This window comes from Trichechus manatus, unplaced genomic scaffold, assembly GCF_000243295.1.
Source record: "Trichechus manatus latirostris isolate Lorelei unplaced genomic scaffold, TriManLat1.0 scaffold00258, whole genome shotgun sequence".
NCBI lineage: Eukaryota > Metazoa > Chordata > Mammalia > Sirenia > Trichechidae > Trichechus > Trichechus manatus.
Window position 1 is genome coordinate 264,793 of NW_004444194.1, and position 17,415 is coordinate 282,207.

At 44.7% G+C, this 17,415-nt stretch overlaps 1 protein-coding gene across 2 annotated transcripts in view; it reads right to left on the bottom strand.

The window, feature by feature from the left end:
• The window catches only part of CLEC17A (C-type lectin domain containing 17A), a 16,583-nt gene extending 3,173 nt beyond the window's left edge, over window positions 1-13,410 (bottom strand). Inside the window, exons 1-11 of one of the 2 annotated variants that reach the window (XM_023724757.1) lie at window positions 13,285-13,410; window positions 13,061-13,135; window positions 9,224-9,256; window positions 9,094-9,144; window positions 8,970-9,011; window positions 8,750-8,791; window positions 7,760-7,900; window positions 7,614-7,676; window positions 5,911-6,006; window positions 5,549-5,700; window positions 2,143-2,252 (exon numbers count right to left, since the gene is read on the bottom strand). In XM_023724757.1, the coding sequence (XP_023580525.1) occupies window positions 2,143-2,252; window positions 5,549-5,700; window positions 5,911-6,006; window positions 7,614-7,676; window positions 7,760-7,900; window positions 8,750-8,791; window positions 8,970-9,011; window positions 9,094-9,144; window positions 9,224-9,256; window positions 13,061-13,135; window positions 13,285-13,327 (848 nt within the window). In that variant the 5' untranslated portion in view covers window positions 13,328-13,410. The remainder of the gene's footprint in view (window positions 1-2,142; window positions 2,253-5,548; window positions 5,701-5,910; window positions 6,007-7,613; window positions 7,677-7,759; window positions 7,901-8,749; window positions 8,792-8,969; window positions 9,012-9,093; window positions 9,145-9,223; window positions 9,257-13,060; window positions 13,136-13,284) is intronic. The other variant, XM_023724758.1, reaches the window with a different exon arrangement.
• Between the last annotated feature and the right edge of the window lie 4,005 nt (window positions 13,411-17,415).

Below are 17,415 nucleotides of genomic sequence, written 5' to 3' on the forward strand. Positions count from 1 at the left end.
AAATTCTAGTAAGAAGACCAGACTTAATGGTCTGACTGAGACTGGAGGAACCCCAGAAAGCATGGCCCCTGGATTCTCTATCAGCCCAGAAGTAAAACAATTTCCGAGGCCAACTCTTCAGACAGGTATTGGACTGGACTGTGGGACATAAAGTGATAGTCATGAGGAGAGTGCCTCTTGGCTCAAGTGGATACAAGAGACTAAACGGGCAGCTTCTGCCCAGAGGTAAGTTGGGAAGGCAGAGAGGGTTAGGAGCTGGTTGAATGGACATGAGGAATCGGGTGGAAATGAGGAGTGTGCTGTCACAGTATGGGGAGAGCAATTAGGGTCACATAACAATGTATGTATAAATTTTTATGTAGGAGACTAACTTGAAATGTAAACTTCATTTAAACTACAACAATAAAAAGAAAATATGTCTGCCTTGAGCATTGTGCTATTTTAAGATCTATGTATACGGAATCAAATTGACATTAGCAACTCGAAAGATTAGATAAGAAACTTAGGGGGCAGTGAGTTTATGTTAATGTGGGAGAAACAACTCAGAAAAGGAGGGTAAGAATGGTTACACAACTCAAAGAATATAATCAATGTCACTGAATTGTACACGTAGAAATTGTTGAACTGGTGTATGGTCTGCTGTGTATATTCTCAACCACAACAAAAATAAATTATTGAAAAAGAAAACCCTATGGACTGCAATTCTACACGGCAATAGGTTTGGTGAAGGCAGTAGGATGGGACAGAGGAATAAGGTAAGCAAGGATATGAATTCAACCAGGTCCAGCCTCTGCCCGACCCCACAGGCAGCTCTGGAGCATGAGTTGCACCATAGAGCTATCCCAACTTGAGATAAGGGGTTCAGGCTTCTTGTAGTCAGCCATTGGATGTGGGTGACCCAGTGGGAGTAGAAGAACTTCCTAGGTGAGGGGTCACCCATTCTGTTGAGGGCAACTCTCTGGAGACAGCGTAACCACGAGCCTTTAGCAGCCATTGCTCACATAGTTGGGGGATGGACACACCAGCCCCGTGACAGGATCCAAGCTAAGCATCAGCAGTGCCACACCACGCCAGTGCCACGCCATCACACGTTATCTCTACTGAGAGAGTTGCCCTTCCTTCTGGGGTCTTTAGTAAAAAAAACAAAGAGATGCTGCTCATCACTGGACAAATCAAAATCTTTCTCTTCAGAAAAAAAAAAAAGCAGTGCACAGGATATTCTGCATCATTGCTTACAACTACATGTTAATGTACAATTACCTCAGAATAAAATTTTCTTCCTTGAAGAATGTAATCAATGTCACTGTACATGTAGAAATCGTTGAATTGGCTATGTTTTGTTGTGTATATTTTCACCACAATAAAAAAAAATCTTTTTTCATCTTCCTCTTCCTCCCACCCTGTAGCTACCCCTCTTTTCCTTCTTTTTCCAACCATTGGCCTGGGGGACTTGATATATTTGAGCAGTTTTACTAAAAGTTTGAAATGTTGCAATGGAGGAAAATTTAAAGGTGCAGGGACCAGCAGACATGTTACAAAACAGCACCCTCATGCTGCACCTGTTTCTGCCCAGCCTGAGATTCTAGAGAGTCTGCCGATTTGGACTGCAAAGGTGACAAGGACACAGGAAAGAGGAAATGCCCGGGGGGATCACCAATGCCGCACCCCCCAATCAGAGTGCCTGGGCCCCTTCTGTGCCTTTAGTTTTGGTGTGGCAGGGCTTTGCAGCAGGCAGCATGGGGACACTCAGAGGGCTAAGAGTGATGGCAATTTACCAACCAGGAGAGAAATTATCCTATATGTAACAGCCAGTACACCTGTACCAAGGAGCCATGGTGGCTCAATGGTTAAACTCTCAGCTGCTGAGAGGTCAGTGGTTCGAGCCCACCAGCAGCTCCACAGGAGAAAAACCTGGCAATCTGCTGCCGTAAAGATTACAGCCTAGGAAACCCTATGGAGCAGTTCTACTTGGTCCTGTAGAGTTATTGAGTCAGAATCAACTTGACGGCACACAGCAACAACAGTTGTACCAGTAAGAATCAGCTCCAGACTCCCCAGCCACACACCCTCATCCCCTTCTCCTGTCCCTGTGGTCTGGGCCACAGAAGAGGCAGAGAGACCCCAGGAGCCCTGGGCACTTGCCTTAATGTGACAGGCGACCCATCCAGCCATTTCCAGTCCCCTTCTTGGTCCTTGTCATTCAGCCCAAGCCAGTACACCCGCGGAGAGCCATGAGCTTTGGCTATAAAATTCTGCAAATACAAACTCCACTCAGCCACCAGTTCCTCTACATGACCCCCAGGGTGAGCACCCCATCTCCACTCTGACCCATGCATTTAGAGCTTTTGAATGCCACCTCCCAATCCCATTCCAGTGCCCATGACATGCAGAACAGGATCACCACCAACCTCCCACATTACCATGTGTAGGAGGATAACCTCCCCATCGTGAGACTTTCGCATGTGACCAACCACTCTGTGCCTCAGTTTCCTCATCTGTAAAATGGGATAATAATAGCTACCTCCTACGGTTTTTGTAAGGATTAAATGAGTTAATAAGTTAAAATGATCAGAACCGTGTCCAGGCACATAGTGAGGACTGTGACATTTTAACATTTAACATTATAACACTTAAGGAACATTTTAACTATGGCAACTGATGTTTTATGAGGCAGTGGTTGTTCAATGGTAGAATTCCCGCCTTCCATGCGGGAGACTCTGTTTGGTTCCCGGCCAATGCACCTCAAGTGCAGCTACACCTTTTGTCGGTAGTGGCTTGTGCATTGCTATGATGCTGAACAGGTTTCAGCAGAGCTTCCAGACTAAGACGGACTAGGAAGAAAGGACTGGTGATCTACTTTTGAAAATTAGCCAGTGAAAACCCTATGGATCACAGTGATCGAATCCACAATGAATCATGGTGATGGCGCAGGACCAGGCAGCATTTTGTTCCATTGCGCAAGGGGTCACCATGAGTTGGGGCCAACTGGAAAACAGCTAACAACAACAACTAGTGTTTCCCTGATAATTTTGCTCCACACTGCATCCATAATCTACATCTAGGCAGCAAACAAGTTCATTGTCTCAGGAACAGAAAGTGAAGGGAAAAGAGAAAGGGGAAAGGGGGGGGGGATTTTCAAATGCCCAAGCCTTTGGGAGAAAAGAAAGGACTTATGTCAAAGACAAAAGATTGGGACAAAAATATCGTGATTAAAATCAACTCCTAATCTATGGTGATAGAAATTAGATCAGTGGATGCCTCTAGGGTGGGGGTGGGAGGGGGTGTTGACTGGAAAAGGAGCATGAGGGAACTTTCTAGGGTGGTGGAAATGTTCTATATCTTGATTAGGTTGATGGTTATACAAGTGTACACATCTGTCAAAACTCACTGAACCTACACTTAGGATCTGTGCATTTTACCTTATGCAAATCATATCTCACCCACCCAATTTCAACACCAAAGATAGATTGCCTAAAATGGTGGACAGGAGACGTATCAGTAGGAAGGAAGTTATGAAGTTATGGGAGGGGCCCAGCACCTCATCCCTGGTGAAGACCAGGTTATGGCAAAAACCACAGACGGCTTGGGGCTCCAAAAGCAGAGGGGACCAGGGCCTCATTTCCTGGGTAAAGCCCCAGGCAAGTGTCAGGAGTGTCAGATGGAACTTAGGGGGTTTCACAGGCTCTCACACTCCAGCATATGGTAGAAGAAGCAGAAAGGTCCCTTGTGCCCAAGAATAGCAGGGAAGAGGTAGGGAGACCTCCAAATCCAAAGGACCTTGCTGATACAGGAGTGGGACATCTCAGGGACAGCCTCAGTGGTCCAGTGACCAAGAATCAGACAACCAGAAGAAAAGCTGAAATTTAGAGAGTCCTTGCTATCTGCCAGACACCAAAATGAGGGTACTCTAAGAAGAGGGTCCTAGTCTGTCTTGGCCATTGCTGGATCCCCAGTGCTTGGAATAGTGCTGAGCACATAGTAGGTGCTCAGGAAATTTGGTTGAATTAATGAGTTAATGAGCAAGCTGTGCACTTTACACAGATTATCTCATTTGATCCTCTTTATGACCCACTGAGGTAAGTATTATTATTATCCCCATTTTATAGATGAGACAACTGTGGCACAGAAAAGGTAAACAACTCACCCAGGATCACACAGTTAGTGGATATCCCAGTAGATACCAGCTTGAGGTAAAGACTTCAAGAACAGACATGTGCTCCCTTCTACCTTGACCCCACATGAACTGTGTCCATTCAGAAGAAAAAGGGGGACCCCAATTGACTCAGATTAAATGTCCATCACTGACTCAATGGCATTGGGTTTGGTTTCAGTTTTTATCCTCAGAAGAGGAACTAACGTGAGTTACTTAAAAGAAGGTAAATTATATTTCTCGTGCAATTCAGTTTAGGGAGAATGATTTGTAGCTGCCCCACTTACATTATTTCATTTAATCCTCCCCAAAATTCTCTGTGTTAGCTACTCATACAAGTGATGCTAAGAGGAACAGAGGAACAAAAAAACAGAGGGTACATACAAGAAAAAAAAATAAGATGAATTCAACCATCTCAATAATTACATTAAATGTAAGTGATCTAAATGTGCCAATTAAAAGCCAAACATTGTCAGTTTGGATTAAAGAGACAATAAAAAGAAGATCCAACTATACGCTGTCTACAGAAACCCACTTTAAATGCAATCGCAAAGATAGGTCAAAACTAAAATGATGGGAAAAGCCATGCAAACAATAATCAAATGGTGCTATGTTGAGAGTGTGGACTTTGAAGACAGCTACCTGGGTTCAAATACCAGCTCTGACACTTGCTAGTTGTGAGTGAACACAGGCAAGTTGTTCAAGTGTACTGTGCCTCAGGTTCCTCATCTGTGAAGTATAAATGATACATACTGTGTACAGATGATAATGCTACTTAACTGTAGCAGTATTAAGCCATTAAAGTTGTTTACAAATATTCTATTTTTCCTTCTGGATACACACAGATAAGACTGTACTTCCCTATCACCTTAAAGAATAAGAGTGCCCAGGTGAGTTCCTTTGTGAGTAGAAGTATGTGTGTTGCATCCAGGTGGAAGCTTTAAGAGCCAATGTATGATTTGCCTCATACTCTTTCAACAGGAAATATCTCATTAAGATTTGGAAGACTGTTACTGCAGCATAATATAACATCTCCTGACTGATCCACTCACATATAGGGTTATTCTGAGGAATAAATAGGTTAATGCATGTAAAGTGTTTGGAATACAGCCTAAAGAGTAGAAAGTGCTACCTAAGAGCCATAATTTTGTCCCATGTTAGAGATGCAACTGTGGCTTGGAGAGCCAAGGTCACAACAACACAATCAGGATTTGAACTCCAGCAGAGCAAATCCTCTTAACCTCTGCAGGATGCTGTCTCAGTAAGAGCTTGCTATGAACATTCTTAGTGACTCAAAAGCAATTCCAATTTCTTTCCATCCAGGGCAGGATATACGAATCCTAGAAGAGAGGCAGGTTGGCCCTGCTCATTTACAGAGGTTCAACAGGGACAGCTTACGTGCTCAGCAGAGCTGCTGATGATGACCAGGTGAGAGTAATTCTCCTGGCAGAATATCCTGGCTCCATCCCATGACTTGGTGCTTGAGGAGAAGTAGTAACATTTGCCCTCGAAGGGAAGCCAGCCCTTGGGGCAGGTGACCTTGGTACATTCTGGAGATGGGATAGGATTTTGTCAGGGTGGCCCCAGAGGCAGGGCCATGTTTATGGTATGCCATGTACCCACTATCCAAGCTGTGCACTGCTCAACTCCAGAGGACACTATTCACACAGACTGCACTGAGAATGGCTCTCATGGAATTTATGCAATGCACTAGCTCTGCCATGCCCCCCTCTCTGGGCAGGTCCCCAAATTCTACTCACCTAATAAGCCCCGAAATTCCACCAGGGACTGGTTAGTGTCAGCTCTTATGTGATCAATGTCCTTCTTCAGACCAGCTAGCCCCGCCATGCCAGTCACTGTCAGCAGGGATGGACTTGAGGGTTAGAGACCCAAAGCTCCCACCTACCCACCCACCTACTGCTGACTGCAGCAGACACACTAGAGAAGCAAGAGCTGTGCTCGTACAACACCCATGTCCTAGAAGGTGGTGCTAAAACTCAAAAAACAAAACAAAAAAACCATGCTCAGTGCCCAGAAGAAGCCCTAGAGGGGCTCAGAGGAGGGAGTAATGCCTGGGGTTTGGAGGAGTGAGGGCAGTGGGCTCCCTGGAGGAAGTGGGCTTTGAAGGAAAATGATTCAGTAACTGTGAGAAGAAAAATGAGGCACAGCAGGCAGGGACAACTTCAGGAACAAAGGTGCAGAGGCAAGTAGGTTGGGGAAGGCTGGTGCAGCAGAGATGGAGGGAATCCCAGAGAAGGTTGAGCTCAAAGGAGGGCGAGGTCTGGTGGCTGGGTCCTTAAATGCCAAGCCAAGGGTTTCTCATTGGATTCTGGGCACTGAGGAGTCATGGATGGGATTTGAGCAGGAGAGTGGCTTGATATGAGGTATGGGGTGGGGCATGTGGAATGGAGTAATTCCCAGGCTACAGCCGTCATGGCGAAGTTCAGCCCAACTCAGAAGACTCTTCTTCAACAAATGTGTGACTTTCCCCCACAAACTTGACCCTCCTCCAACATTCCCTAGCTCAATGGATAGCGCATCAATTGTCCAAGACAGAACCATAAGTTATCCTTGGCACCCCTCCCTCTCGCACACCACTACTCCCAATCCATTCTCAGATCCTATCAAATTTGCCTCCTAAACGTCTTTCTACTCCACCCACTTCTCTCCATTCCCTGGCCACTACCTTTATCCAAGCCACCATCATCTCTCACTTGCCCAACTGCACCATCCTCCTCCCTTGTACTTGTGATGCCTCCTACCACAGGGCCTTTGCACATGCATAAGACCTTCAACCTCTCACCTAGTTAACTCCTTCCCTTCGTTTGCTCAGCTGCATCACCACTTCACTAGGGAAGCTCTTTATGGCCCACCAAGAGAAGGTTAAGACCCTGGTTATACATTTTCATAGGACCAAATTCCTCTTCCTTTGGACTATTCATCAAATTTTGGAATTTTAAACCCGTTTGGGTGATAATTCGATTAATGACTGTCTATCTCTACCAGCACTGTCTAATAGAATAATAATGTGACCCACATATGTAAGTTTTATAACCACATTTTTTAAAATAAAATAAAAAAAAACAGGTAAAATTAATTGGAATGATATTTTTACTTATCCCAATATATTCAAATATTGTCATTTCAATGTGAAATAAATCTGCAACTTATTAATGAGATTTTTTTACATTATTTTTTCATAGTAAGCCTTTGAAATCAGTGTGTATTTTACACTTATAGCACATCTCAGTTTGGACTGGCCAGATTTCAAGTGCTCAATAGCCACATGTGGCTCATGGCAATCATATTAACAGCACAGGTCTAGACACACACTGCACAAGTGCATAAGGACAGGGACTGTTTCTGATGTGTCCGCCATTCTACCCCCAGTGCCTAGTACACTGCCTTGCACATAGTAGGTGCTCAATATGGGTGGCATGAAGGAATGACTGAAAGCACTCACCGTTTGCTTGCCATGCCATCTGCTGAAAGGTTAACATCCTCAGTTCTTCCACCACTGCCTTGTCTACGAGGAGGAGTCCAGTTTGAGCCCGGGTCATCCTGCACCCCTCACCGATCTCCCTCATACCCCATCCTGGCCCTACTTACACTTAATTAGGGTCACAGCCAGGCTAATGCACCCCAGAAGCAGTGAAACCACCACCAGCGGACACAGGCACACAATCAGTCTGTCCTCCCAGCAGCGCCCAGGACCCCCCGGCTTCTGGCTGAGGCAGGGCACTGGAGTTGCTGTAGAGGGACAGGAAGCAGAAAGACTGCTACCAGTGCTTTGGAGAGTGAGGAAAGAGCCCTTGAGCCTTTCTCCAAGAGGAGGGGGACATAGGTGTGTAGTCATGACTGTATCACCAGACAGGGTCAGCAAAAGAGTATCAGGGAGAGCAAACACCGAAGAGGCCTAAACATTTATGGAACTTTACTGTGCACCAAGCATCATGTTACATCCTTATTATCTTATTGGATCCTTGCCCTTATGACATCGGTGTAAGTATTATTCCCATTTTGCAAATAAGAACCAGCTGCACTCTTTAACATCTAGGACATGTTGTCTTCTAACAAATGATACTATGAAACAGAAGAACAAAAATAGAGAGGACATACAGAAAAAAAAAATGAATAAGATGTAGACATAAATCCAATCCTATCAATAATTACATTAAACATAAATGGTCTAATTAATTAAAAGCCGGAGACTGTCAGATTGAATTTTAAAAAAAGACCCAACTATACAAAGGGTAGGGAAAGATAAACCATCAGCACCTGCCCAGGCTGCTGCTTGTCCGAAGAAGCCAGTGGCTCTTGCATCTGGGCACCAAATGTTGCCCATATCTTATTCAAGCAAGAAGTTGGGCCTGAAGAGTACCTGGAAGGTCTCAGTATTGTAGATGTCTCATCTCTTCCAAGCCCTGGGACCCTGGGACCCTGAGACCCTGGGGGTCTGCCTATACTCAGTGGGGAGCAGCTTCTAAAAGGGAAAAATTCCCTCTGGCCCCATGTCTCACCCTGGCAGCTGTATGTCTGATTAAAATGCCCTGGCTGATGAGAGAGGAAATGGTGCACACTAGGAGGATAAGGACTTACTGTCTGGGGGTGGCCGGGACAGAGAAGGTTCCAGTCCAATACCTGGAAGAAAGAGGCAGAGAGGTTTATGGACAACTTACCAGAAGACTCTATCATCCAAGAGAGTCCCTATCACTCAGCTTTGTTTTCTGGTCAGGGTTGGGGAACTGGAGGAACAGTGGGCTGTGACCCTTCCATATGCTCCCTCTCAGGCTTCTCAAAGGGTCTTTCCACTACTCACCTAGTTGAGGAGATGTGCAGGACACAGGGGTGAGGTTCAGCCCTGGAATGGGTCAGAAAGATAATGGTCATGAAGAGCAGGCCTTCAGCAAGGTGAGCCAGAGATCCTAGCCCTAGACTCTCACCTGCCATCTTCTGGGGCTTGCAGGGAATTGAAAGGATCTTCTTTTTCTTTTCTGGGGAGGGAGGAATGGTTGCTCAGTCTCAACAGGGCAAAGTCAGCATTGGGTCTCCTGTCCCCCAGCCCCAGCTCACCTGCCCTTGGAGGCCTTGGAGGAGCCATTGAACCTGGAAAAAAGAAGCTCAGGTTAGAACTTGTCTGAGGATGCGAGCAAGATTGAAGGAAGTGATGAAAATCAGGTTGGGATTGCAAAGGAAGGTGAAGGATGGGGTTGGAGATAGGATTGAGTGTGAGAATGGAATTGAGTTAGGCATGAATACAGGGTTCTGTTGTACATAGGATCGCTACGATTTGGAACCAACTCAATGGCACCTAACAACAAAAACAGGGTTAAGGCAGAGTAACTAGCCATCCTGAAATGCCTGAGACTTTCCCAGTTTTCCTACATACAGAGAGAGAAAGAGAAGGAGAGAGATGGAGAGGGGGAGAAGGTCTGTTAGAATGTTAAAAATGTTTTCTCTAACTGGAACACTTATACACTGCTAGTGGGAATGTTAAATGGTACAACCACTTTGGAAATCGATTTGTTGCTTCCTTAAAAAGAAATAGAAGTACCATACGATCCAGCAATCCCACTCCTTGGAATATATCCTAGAAATAAGAGCTGTCACACGAATAGATATACACATACCCATGTTCATTGCAGCACTGTTCACAATAGCAAAAAGATGGAAACAACCTAGGTGCCCATCAATGGATGAATGGATAAACAAATTATGGTATATTCACACAGTGGAATACTACGCAACGATAAAGAACAATGATGAATCCGCGAAACATAACATGGATGAATCTGGAAGGCATTATGCTGAGTGAAATTAGTCAGTCACAGAAGGACAAATATTGTATGAGACCACTATTATAAGAACTCAAGAAAAGGTTTAAACACAGAAGAAAACATTCTTTGATGGTTACAAAGGTGGGGAGGGAGGGAGAGGGGTATTCACTAACTAGATAGTAGACAAGAATTATCTTAGGTGAAGAGAAGAACAACACACAATACAGGGGAAGTCAGCACAACTGGACTAAACCAAAAGCTAAGAAGTTTTCTGAATACAACCAAGCACTTCGAGGGACAGAGTACCAGGGGCAGGGGTCTGGGGACCATGCTTTCAGGGGACACCTAGGTCAGTTGGCATAACAGTTTATTAAGAAAATGTTCTGCATCCCACTTTGGTGAGTGGCGTCTGGGGTCTTAAAAGCTAGCGGGCGGCCATCTAAGATGCATCAATTAGTCCCAACCCACCTGGAGCAAAGGAGAATGAAGAACACCAAAGACACAAGGAAAATATTAGCCCAAGAGACAGAAAGGGCCACATCAACCAGCGACTCCATCAGCCTGAGACCAGAAGAACTAGATGGTGCCTGCCTACCACCAATGATTGCCCTGACCAGGAACAAAACAAACAGACCCTGGTGGAGCAGGAGAAAAGTGAGGTGCAGAACTCAAAATTCTAGTAAAAAGACCAGACTTAATGATCTGACTGAGACTAGAGGGACCCTGGAAGACATGGCCCCCTGACTCTCTGTTAGCCCAAAACTGAAACCATTCCCGAAGCCAACTCTTCAAACAAAGATTAGACTAGAATATAAGACATAAAAATGATACTCATGAAGAGAGTGCTTCTTAGCTAAAGTAGATACATAAGACTAAATGGGCAGCTCCTGTCTGGAGGCCAGATGAGAAGGCAGAAAGGGACAGGAGCTGGTTGAATGGACATGGGAAATCTGGGGTGGAAAAGAGGATTGTGCTGTCACATTATAGGGAGAGCAACTAGGGTCACATAACAATGTCTGTATAAGTTTTTGTATGAGAAACTAACTTGAACTGTAAACTTTCCTTAAAGCACAATTAAAAAAAAAAATGTTTTCTCTACATGGAGGGATTATGTTGATTATTATTTGTATCCTCGTTACTTGAATTTTCTAATTTTTCTATAATGAGCATGTGCTATCTGTGTAATTAAAAATTTTAAAGATATAATTTATTTTTTAAATAATTTGTTTGAAAAGTAATTATGGTAATGTTTGGACACTGAGAAGGCCATGAACAATACAAGATGGACCCTGCCTGCGAAGAACTCTGGTAAAGAACCAGAATACCTTACTGAGCAGTGACCTAGGCCAGGAAAAAATACCAAACAACTGACTTCATGGTAACTTCAACTGAAACCATTAACTAGTACAGAAACAACCCCATCCATCGTAGATTAGACATGTTTTTTCCTGGGTCCTTTGCACATATCCTTGCACGTAAGCACTAAGTATACAAACCTACACCCTGCACTGCCTTGTGCTGACCTCTACCCGAGTGACTTGGTGTGTCTCCATCTGTCACGGGAATCTTGACTCAGACCTTTTTCTGTAAGTTCCCTAATAAAAGCTGGATCTGATCAACCTGACTTTTTCTGTCTCTTTTTTCAGAATCTGACCTGTGCCCCTCAGAACTACTCCGGCTGCTGGTCTGGTGGGGTACCACAGATGTGCACATCTCTGCAGGATTTTCACCTTAGACATTGTCTTGTTAATGGAATATAATAGAACATTCCTACTAATGCCCCCAATTTTGATTCTTGAGGTTGGGAAAACAGTGTTTTCCTTGTAGAGTTTTCATTTCTAGAATTCTTATACTATGGGGCACATACATAACTTTTTTCCTTTTTAATCAATCAATAAATGATTTTTTTTTAATCTGAAGGTCTCACATCCAGGGAAGCCCCTCAGCCCTGGAAAAACTGGGCTAGTTGGTCACCCTAATTTAAAGACACATTTGAGTTTGGGGGTGGGGATGGAGTTGGAATGGTGATAGGAATAAAAATGGAGTTTGGAATGGAGTGAGGTTAGAGATAGGGTTGGGATTGGGGTTTGGATTGGGATTGGGGTGGGGTGGGGTTGAACATGATCTGGGGTTGGGGATAGTGATGGAGATGTAGGTAGGGTTGTGATTCAGGATGTGGTTGTAATGAAGAATGGAGTCATAGCTGGGTTTGGGAAAGAAAAAGAAGTCGAGATTGGGTTGTAGTTGGGAATGGAGATTGGGATAGGGCTGCATTTGGGGATGGAAAGGATCTACACTGGGAAGATGGTAGCTCTGAAGTTGGGGATGAGGTTGGTCTTGGAGTTAAATTTGAGGATCATGTTGGGGCTAGGGTTGGAGCTGGAGATGAAGGAGTCAAACAGCAGAACCCTGTTCACCTCCTACCTCATGCTGAACCCCACACTGTCCCTGGATCTCTTGGGGTAGCCTCACTCTGGACTCATAAATGGGAGATGCAGAGTCCCATCCCACATGGAATGGCCACTCTCCAAGGACACAATCAGCCTGACTGGCTGAGCCCCATGGATCTCATAGCTTCCAGGGCCCTGGTGGGAGCTGATGCAGAGAAACCTTCCAAGCCTACACTTTTATATCCACTTAGACTTACTGAGTTCTGGGCCACGCCCGGGCCTTGGATGTGAATGCATGGAGGCAAGAGACCCAACAGTCCGCTCGCAGTTCCTCAAACACATCAGCTTTCATATCTTAGAGTCTTTGCACCCACTGGTTCCTTCCTGGTTGTGTCTTCCTAACAAATTCCTACTCATCCTTCCAGTTCCACTCCAATACCCCCTGATCACAGAAGCCTTCCCTGGCTCCCAAGCCCCCACCACTGCAGGCAGAGCCTTCAATTGTCCTTCAGGATTCTCTCATCCCTTGGTCTCTCCCTTCTCGGCCCTGCTCACCCAAGGCTGTGCCCAGAACTTCCCCCCACCATCAGACTGGGGGCAGGGCACAGACAAGGATGTCCCCACCATTGAGGTGCCTGGCATGGGGCTGGACACACAGCCAAAGGGCCCTGAGGACCCTACTCCCCCAGCCCCCAGCCCCTAGCCTCACATCCCTCCACCTGGCTTCATTGAAGCCCTCTTACCTGGCTTAGGAGGAAGGTCCTTGTAGGGTGGTGTCATATTCTCATAATCATCATCCTCCTCCTCCTCCCTCGCTCCTTCCGGGAGAGAAGCAAGTCAGGGCCCAGCCCATTCCCTCCTCCATCCCTCAGGCCCTGGCCTCCCACCCAGCTATCCCAGGATGGGGATGCTGTAACCTGGGTCCTGACCACCCCAGCCCCCAGCCTGAGTGTGGCCAAGGCTGTACCCGATGGGTCCTGGAAGCCAGCGTTAATATACGTGGTGCACATGGCTGCAGCCTATAAAGGGAGCCTGAGAAGGGGCTGCTAGAACTTTGCAGCTTCTACCCCTGTCTCTCCTACTCCAATGTCTAGGGCCTTTATCAGTTCCTTCTTTCTTAAAGGCAAGGACATGCAAATGAATCTGAAGGGAAACCCCCAACCACTGGCGCACACACACACACACACACACACACACTCAGACACATTTGTCTTTCTCCCCAGTTTGGATTGGTGTGTGGAAGTAACCATGACGATAGCACCTGCATGGAGCTCCTACAAAGTGCCAAGCCCTGGATGAAAAAGATGGATAAACTCCTTCCTTCATGGAACTTTCAGTCTAGACAGGAGAGACAATAAACAGGTAAACAAATGTAGAAATAAACAACATAGTTTCCAATAGTCACTAAGCATTCTAAAAAATAAAGCAGGGCAATGAGATAGGATGAGGGCTAGTGTAGAGAAGATGACCAGGAGGGCCTCCTGGAGGCAGTGACATTTGCAAAAAGACGATAAAGTGCTGGGTGCTAAGTACTCCCACATTACAGAGTGAAGTGCTAGGCCACTGGATCAGTTATCTATCCAGTGATTTAAAACATATTGTTAGGTGCCATCGAGTTGGTTCTGAACCACAGAGACCTTATGTATAACAGAACGAATCGTTGTTTGGTGCTCTGCCATCCTCGCAATTGTTGCTACGTTTGAATCCATTGTTGCAGTCACTGTGTCAATCCATCTCGTTGAGAGTCTTCCTCATTTTTACTGACCCTCTACTTTACCAAGCATGATGTCCTTCTCCAGGGACTGGTCCCTCCTGATAACCTCTAAATTACGTGAGACAGTCTCACCATTTTGCTTTTAATGGATATTCTGGCTGTACTTCTTGCAAGACAGGTTTGTTCATTCTTCTGGTAGTCCATGGTGTATTCAACATTCTTCACCAACACCATAATTCAAATGCACTGATTCTTCTTCAGTCTTCCTTATTCATTGTCCAGCTTTCACATGTATATGATTGTGTTGTTGTTAGGTGCCATTGAGTCAACTCTGACTCATAGCGACCCTATGCACAACAGAATGAAACACTGCCCAGTCCTGCACCATCTTCACAAGTGTTGCTATGCTTGAGCCCATTGTTGCAGCCACTGTGTCAATCCATATCATTGAGAGTCTTCCTCTTTTCTTCTGACCCTCTACTCTACAGTCATGATGCACTTCTCCAGGGACTGATCCCTCCTGATAACACGTCCAAAGTATGTGAGACAAAGTCTTGCTATCCTCGCTTCTAAGGAGCATCCTGGCAGCACCTCTTCCAAGACAAATTTGTTCGTTCTTCTGGCAGTCCATGGTATATTCAACATTCTTCACCAACACCATAATTGAAGTACATCAATTTTGCTTCCCTCTTCTTTATTCATTGTCCAGCTTTCCCATGTATATGAGGTGATTGAAAATACCATGGCTTGGGTCAGGCGCACCTTTGTCCTCAAAGTGACACCTTTGTTTCTCAAGACTTTAAAGAGGTCTTTTGCAGCAGATTTCCCCAGTGCAATGTGTCATTTGATTTCTTGACTGCTGCTTCCATGGGCTTTGATTGTGGATCCAAATAAAAGGAAATCCTTGACAACTTACAATCTTTTCTCCTTTATCATGATGTTGCGTATTGGTTGTGAGAATTTTTGTTTTCTTTATCTTGAGGTGTAATCCATACTGAAGGCTGTGGTCTTTGATCTTCATCAGTAAGTGCTTCAAGTCCTCTTCACTTTCAGCAAGCCAGGTTGTGTCATCTGCATATCGCAGGTTGTTAATTAGTCTTCCTCCAATCCTGACGCCCCATTCTTCCTCATATAGTCAAGTTTCTCGGATTATTTGCTCAGCATACAGACTGAGTAGGCATAGTGAAAGGATACAACCCTGACACACACCTTTCTCGACTTTAAACCACACAGTATCCCCGTGTTCTGTTCCAAAGACTGCCTCTTGATGTAAGTACAGGTTCCTCATGAGCACAATTAAGTGTTCTGGAATTCCCATTCTTGGAAATGTTGCCCATAATTTGTTATGATCCACACAGTCGAATGCCTTTGTATAGTCAATAAAACACAGGTAAACATCTTTCTGGTATTCTCTGCTTTCAGCCAAGATCCAACTGACATCAGCAATGAAATTCTCATTCTTGCACCATAGTTTGTGGTAATTTGTTGCAGCAACCCTAAGAAAATAATAGAAGATGGGTAGGCCTGGAGCAAGATAAGTACATGAAGTCTGGGTGGTCTCACTGGGTAAGGGTGATGGTTACATGCCATCCCCTGGAGCCTGGCATACAGTACTTGTTCAGGAATTGGTGGTGGACTCCAACTCCATCAACTGGGTATAACATAAGACTATGTGCCTAGGAGACCTCAGCTCTGTCCCTTTCTCACTGTGTGACCTCAGACGAATGGAACAATATCTCTGAGCATCAGTGCCCTGATGTGTCAAATGAGGATCATTAGTTCATTCATTCAAAAGATATGTATTGACCATGTACTATGTGTCAGGTACTAGGTACTAGGGATACATTAAACCAAACCCGTTGCCATCAAGTGGGTTCCAACTCATAGCAACCCTATAGGACAGAGTAGAACTACCCCATAGGGTTTCCAAGAAGCAGCTGGTAGATTTGAACTGCTGATCTTTGGACTAGCAGTGGAGCTCTTAACCACTGCACCACCAAGGCTCCTAAGGATACGTCCGTGAACAACAACAACAAAAATCCCTACTCTTGGGAAGAGGGAGAAAGACAATGGATTAAGTGAGTCAAATATCTTAGAAGTTATGTTATATAGTAATAAGTAGAAAAAGAAGAAAAATAAATCAGCAAGGGGGAATCAGGTGTAGATGGGAGGTTTCAGTAAAAAGGAGTATCACCAAATTGAAATCATGCAAAGTATGCTCTCAGATCATAACGGAATTAAACCAGAAATAAATAACAGAATGATATCTGGAAAATCCCCAGTATCTGGAAATTAAATAACACACTTCTGAATGACCCATGGGTCTAAGAAGAAGTCAAAGAGGAAATAAGAAATATTTTTAGCTGAATGAAAGTAAAAACATAACATATTAAAATGTGTGGGATGCATCGAAAGCAGTGCTAAGAGGGAAACATATAGCAGTAAAATGTTTATATTAAAAAGTGTGATCAGGACAGGCCTTACGGGTAAGATGACATGTGAAAATGGCCTGAAGGAGGTGAAGGCAAAGCCATGTGGCTGTCTGGAGGAAAAGCATTCCAGGGAAAAGAAACAGTCCTTGCAAACACCCTGAGGACAGCAAGTTCCTGGTATGTTCAAGGAACAAGAAGTCTTGGGTCCAATGTCAGCTTCTGAACAAGACCTTTAAAATTCCAAACCAGCCTTCTCCATGCAATCCACACTGTATTTTTCTCATTAACAGTTATCACCACCTGACATTCTATGTGCAGTCAATTCTCGTTATTTACACTAGTTGTGTTCTATGCAGTCACTGCAAACACTGAATTAGCGAATGTTGAACCATTGCTCCCAGAGGAAATACAGGGTTAGGTTTCTTTTGATGGATCAGTACATAACCTTATTTGATATATATTGCTGATTCATTAAATTGGAGTCATGGCCAACAGCACTATAACTCATGCCTGCATGAAGCTTATCTAACACGTACTTTCTCTGTAAGGCACCTCATAGCCTTCTTGCACTTAGGAACACTAGACAGCCCTTCAGCACTATGCTTGGGCTCCATTTTAAACAGCAAAATCACCTAAAAGAAGCACAAAAATGCAAAAAATGTGGCACAAAATAGACCACAAGAAAGGGCACTTGTTTATAGTGTGAGCTAAAACAAGAACGCAGCACATCACCTCATTCACTTCCAGCTGGGGGCATGTGCGTGGGCGACTCAAACTTTTTGCCATTCTGTATGTGTATGCGAATGACTGCAAAAACCCCGTGTGATGGTTAAGATTGTGTGTCAACTTGGCTGGGCCATGATTCTCAATGTTTTAATGTAATCACTCCCATGATTGAATATACTGTGAGTAGCCAATCAGATGAAAGGGAGTCTCCTTGCGGGTGTGGCCC